Genomic DNA, 5,878 nt, shown 5'->3' with positions numbered 1-5,878 from the left:
ATTTTTAAATTGCGTTACAAAATTTGACGCGTGTTGTACCGGCTGAGATAAAGTAACTGTCAAGTTTGTCGCGCGCTCAGATGACATTTAATTTATGCGCTACAGAAGTGAGGGATGCATGTGAGAGTGATAACGTAATTTTCCTGGGAAAATCAAATTCTTGTAGCACGTGGTGAATAAATTTGCGAGTCACGCACAGTGGACCTTTGCGAAGTTATATGATAAGTACAGTAAAGCAAAGTAATGAAGTCACCTCATCATAATTTGCTCATACGCATTTGAAAAATAGAATATTGGTGACGACAAATTATACTAAGATCGTCACTAAAACGTATATTTCTATACTGTTGGAATTTCATTGCGTTACACAATTTGACACGTTGTACCGACTGAGATAAAGCAACTGTTAAGTTTGCCGCGCGCTCAGATGACATTTATGCGCTACAAAAACGAAAGCAATTTAGCCTAGTGTATAGTCTTTCCTGAAGAAAAAAAGGTTTTAGACCAGTGGGTCTTCGTTTTAGACCAGTGGGTCTTCGTTTTAGACCAGTGGGTCTTCGTTTTAGACCAGTGGGTCTTCGTTTTAGACCAGTGGGTCTTCGTTTTAGACCGGTGGGTCTTCGTTTTAGACCGGTGGGTCTTCGTTTTAGACCAGTGGGTCTTCGTTTTAGACCGGTGGGTCTTCGTTTTAGACCGGTGGGTCTTCGTTTTAGACCACAGGGTCTTCATTTTAGACCAATGGGTCTTCGTTTTAGACCGGTGGGTCTTCGTTTTAGACCACAGGGTCTTAGGTCTTCGGTCTTCGTTTTCGACACATCCGTTAGTTCGGATTTAGGTTTTCTATTGTTATTCGTTTCGGTTAAGTTTCCTTTTATCACCTATCAAATGGTCTGTATCGTTACTAAATCGGTTAGTTAGTTCTGTATGCTCGGAATCGCGTTTGATTAGGTCCATATCTCCAATATAGGGTTATTTTGTCATAAAAGTACCGTCCAAGTTAGACACCGTGTAGCCTATTAATCGTTTTCCAACCTTCCGTACGATCAGTATAAGTGCCGATTATGTTATGGACGTTATTGAGAATGTCAGCGATAGTTTCTTCATTTATATTATTTTATCCTTATATTTCGGTATGTTTAGTTACGTTAGCTTCTATTTTCGTTACTGTACTTCAGTTCGAACCGGCAAACGGTTTACACCATACGACTTACGGCTAAGCTTACAGCACGTGGTTTAATTCTACCTTCGTCTTGGCACGTGATTCGTTTCAATTGAGTTTGTATGGAACATTGATCTCTGTCAATTAAACTCTGTTTACATCGTAGTCAGAAGTTCTTGTCGAGTTCGTTTTAATACTACGCACTGCTCTACGCATGTGATTACTTGGATTTTTGGCCTGCTATGTTCTGTCCTTGTAATTCACAACCTCTGTGTATGTTGCCTGTGTGAAATAAATTTTGTCTTAGACTTGTTTATTTATCGCTCTTTCCTTGACCATCCCTCCCATTAGATTTTGCCGGCGAACAGTTCTCCATGCCATTTAACGAGGTTTTTTTTTGTTTTGGGAAGAAATCCAAAATAAATAGAAATAAAGTGGACAAGGCTTAAATCTTTGGACAGGGGGGAACAAGTAAAAGTAGGATACCCAAATCCCTAGTGATTTGGGTATCCTACTTTTGAAGTGTTGGCTTGCAATCATTTCTTTAATTCAGGGTAGCCAAATCGACCGAAGATAGAAAGGCAAAGCAAACTTGGAAAGTCGAAAGTCAGTCAAGAGAGAAAAGGACTAGAAATGCTAAATTGTAAGGGATACCCAAATCCCTAGTGATATGGGTATCCCCTTCTGGAGTGTTTGTTTGTCCTCGTTTCTTTAATTCAGGGTAGCCAAATGAGCCGAAGATTAAAAGGAAAAGAAAACTTAAAAGGACGAAATTCATTCAAGGGAGAAAAAGACTAGAAATGCTAAACTGTAAGGGATACCAAAATCTCTAGTGATATGGGTATCCCTTTCTAGGGTGTTTGTTTGTTATCGTTTCTTTAATTTAGATAGCCAAATCCACCGAAGATTAAAAAGGCAAAGCAAACTTTCAAAGACAAAAAGCGTTGACGGGGGGAAAAGAAAAAAGAAATGCGAAAAATTAAGGGATACCCAAATCCCTAGTGATATGGGTATCCCCCTCTGGAGTATTTCTTTGTCCTTGTTTCTTTAATTCAGGTTAGCCAAATCGACCGAAGATAAAAAAGCAAAGTAACTTACAAAGACGAAAGTCATTCCAATGAGGAATGGACTAGAAATGCTGAAATGTAAGGGATACCCAAATCTCTAGTGATATGGGTATCCCCTTCCAGAGTGTTTATTTGTTATCGTTTCTTTAATTCAGGGAAGCCAAATCGACCGAAGATTAAAAAAAAAACAAAGCAAACTTGCAAAGACGAAAGTCATTCCAATGAGGAAAGGACTAGAAATGCTGAAATGTAACGGATACCCAAATCCCTAATGATATGGGTATCCCGTCCAATATGACTAGGTATTATCGTTTCTTTAGTTCGAATTAAGGGTAGCCAAATCGACCGAATATACCATTCACCATTCAACTCGGAAAGGACTGAGATGGGCTCCTGTTGAAATAAAAGTAACAAAAAGAAATTTATGCCTTAAAGTAGACCGAGAATGTCCCCGGAGATCTTTGTAGTAAAATCGTTGATTTTTGACTGAAGAAAAATTTACGGGATACAAAATATTTAGTCCAAACATTAACGGGATATGAATTACTTAGCCTCTACCCCAACCTCCCTTCTCCCCCACCTCCTCTATGAGGCCTCTATTCCCTTGAGCTTTCTCCACATGTCTAAATCATTGATGCGAGTCGGGATATTGAGTGGATTTTCGCGGGAAATACGGAAAATGTTGGAAGGATGGATTCTACAAAATATAGAAATATTTTAGAATATGTCAAAAGCCAGAAATATCCGGCAGGGTTTTCCAAAAACGAAAAGCTAATTTTGCGAAAATTTTGCAAAAACTTCGAATACGATGATCAAACAGATTGCCTGTTCTGTATTGATAAAAGAAGAGATGGTTCATCATTGAAGCGATTGGTGATGCAGAAAACGAGAAATCGAGGGTTTTTGAGGAATGGCACTCCGCTGATTTTTCTGGCCGTGCAGGCAGAGACAATACCATAAGAAAGATCAAGCAGCGTTACTACTGGCCAGATTATTACAAGGATACAGTTGAAATGGTAAGAAAGTTTCATGTTCACTGCCATGCATGCTTCTTGGGTACTTCTTCTGCATTGAGTTGTCGGCATATATTCAATTCAAGTGGCTGTTGTTTATGCTAAATTGTTTTTACCATCCTTGTTTTTTGGAACAGATCGCCTAGAGCATATGTGGAAATTGTGAATCTCCATTCAGCAAGGTAAGTAAACCTAAAATGCAATGAAAATGAGGAAGTATCTTTACTCTCCTTTATCTGCAATAGGAGCCGTCCATCTCGACTTGACCTCGAGAAGGACGACATACATTATAACGATGAAGAAACGATATTTTGTGCTTCTCTTAAATCAAATCTGTATGTTTGTTAGTGATGTTAGCCACAAGGCAAACGTGTAATCGGATTGGCTAATGACAACGGCCGTCTAATAATCGATAGAAACATGAAAGGGAGAATGTGGTTTGAACTTCGTATTTTCTTGCAGTTTGCACATCGAAATATTGATTTGCTTTATAGATTGGTCAATGAGTTATGCTAAAAGAACTAAACAGTTCTCTCTCGTGTCCTATCGACTTTGATTAGACACATGCCATGGAATATGGTGTGACTGACGAATCACGAAACTCTTGCATTTCTTACAGATAAGCCAGTCAAAGCTGAGGAGCCTAATAATACGTAACGTTCTAAAATGTGATGAGATCATTGATCGTTGCCGGTAAGGGAAAAAATTACCCCTTACACAAAATAATAGGAAATTTCTCATTTCGCACACTTTACACGTTCTGATCAGTTCAGATTTATTTTAAAGATAACAATATTGTTTTTTCATTGTATTACTTCAGCAACCGAAACACTCGAATTGAAGAAAAGGTGGGTCCTGACTCACGTAATACAGTGGAAAAAAATCAGACGGTGCTGAAGGAATTTGTCAGTCAGTTGGTAAAGAACGAAGAAGAAAAAGAAAAAGAAGAAGAAGGAATGAAGTTGCGACGCAGATCCAAGATCAAAGTCAGTGTTCTTTTCTTTCGGCCTGTCAGTTTTTTGTACTTCGTCTTTTTAGTAGTTTAATTTACTGTCAATTTTTGTTATATTGGTTTTAACAGAGAAAATACAAGTCGTCGGAATGGTTAATGGCACACCATCTAAAACCGAAGCAACAAAAACTAGGGTAAGCTAGTATCGTGGTGAACTGTGCACTAGCACTAGCAGTAGCACAAGCGATCTATCTATCTATCCATCCATCCACCCTTCCGTCTGTCTGTCTGTCTGGCTGGCTGGCTGTCTGTCTAACCCAGTAAACGGTATTTCTACGTGCAAGGGCCTTACTATACTTTTCTTAACTTTTTCTTGGAAAACAGTGAGTCGGAAGATGAAGCAGCAGCGCAGAAGGAAGCCAAGGAAATGATCGACGAGGTAGAAAAACAGGAAGTGCTTAAAACGATCGTCAAGAAAGCTTGTGCAATAAGCGAAGAAGCGATCGCAGACCTTGGTCGAGGCGGTAAAAGAGGCTCTTTAGCCTTCCGTGAGCTTGCCACAGTGCTTCCCGAAGCACTTGAGATGGGACAGAAAGACAGTTGCTGGCCCAGCGGTGAAAATGATCGCCCACCGTATGACATACGTAACCGGTGCAATAATATCATTAGTAAAACCGGTTGAAAAAATTACCGTATCCAGGCAATATTATGAGGTGAAACTAGAAATTTCCTATCCTTACCCATAACATGTCGCTGGAAATATGGGTATGATCGGTCGACTAAGGATACCATAATAATAATAATAATAATAATAATAATAATAATAATAATAATAAGGGGTGTTTCTTGGCTTCCCTAGGCAACCTGTTGTTGCCCGGAGCCAATGACGAAACCAGCTTCAATGTCATCAATAGCTGTGCGAATCTTTAATAATAATAATAATAATAATAATAATAATGGCAGTACCATCAGACAGAAACACATCCGTGAAAGTCACTGAAAAACTATCCAAATATAAGGACTTGGAAGTCGAAACAAGCCGAATGTGGGGCATGGGAACGGAAACGATACCAGTTCTCATTGGAGCACTTGGAGCTATCAAAAAGGGACTAAAAACTTATCTTGGAAGAATTCCCGGGCAAATAAGCATCAGTGAACTACAAAAGATAACCTTGCTAGGTACAGCACACATTTTGAGGAGGGTGCTATCAAGCTAAAAACGGGCTATCCCCTAGTGCCCCAGGACCATGGTCTGGTCTCGGCCCTAGGGACTCTAAGCAAACATTACGTGAGGACGATAATAATAATAATAATAATAATAATAATAATAATAATAATAATAATAATGATAATAATAATACATTTATATAGCGCTAATACTATGAAGTATTCAAAACCGCTTTACATATAAAAAGAAGCTCACAAACTAAATCAGAGATCTATAAAAAGGATAAAATGTGCTAGAAATACAAAAATATAAAACGGCTTATGTAACCAAGATTTACAAAAATTACAAACAGTCATAGGCGATTTTAAAAAGATATGTTTTCAATCGTTTTTAAAAATGTCCAAAGACGAGCTTGATCGTATGGCCAAGGGCATACGACCATTTCATTTTTCATCAGGGCATACGACATGTCATTTCTCGTACTTTCCCTAACATTATAAAGCCAAGTTACAACATTGA

The 5,878-nt window shown here is 38.6% G+C and overlaps 1 protein-coding gene across 1 annotated transcript; it reads left to right on the top strand.

The window, feature by feature from the left end:
* The first annotated feature begins 2,502 nt into the window (after nt 1-2,502).
* On the top strand, nt 2,503-5,124 carry LOC149108173 (uncharacterized). The gene is made up of 7 exons (XM_089295256.1): nt 2,503-2,506; nt 3,094-3,242; nt 3,386-3,421; nt 3,859-3,932; nt 4,060-4,225; nt 4,321-4,385; nt 4,576-5,124. Exons 1-7 carry the CDS (start codon nt 2,503-2,505, stop codon nt 4,871-4,873), a joined length of 792 nt encoding a protein of 263 aa, XP_089151382.1. The 3' UTR covers nt 4,874-5,124.
* Nucleotides 5,125-5,878: the final 754 nt, after the last annotated feature.

The sequence above is a fragment of the Orbicella faveolata genome, unplaced genomic scaffold, assembly GCF_042242905.1.
Source record: "Orbicella faveolata isolate gen_17 unplaced genomic scaffold, um_ofav_v1 contig_26, whole genome shotgun sequence".
In the NCBI taxonomy this organism is placed as follows: Eukaryota; Metazoa; Cnidaria; class Anthozoa; order Scleractinia; family Merulinidae; genus Orbicella; species Orbicella faveolata.
Note: the sequence above shows the minus strand (reverse complement) of the source record. Positions and strands in the feature narration are given on the sequence as shown.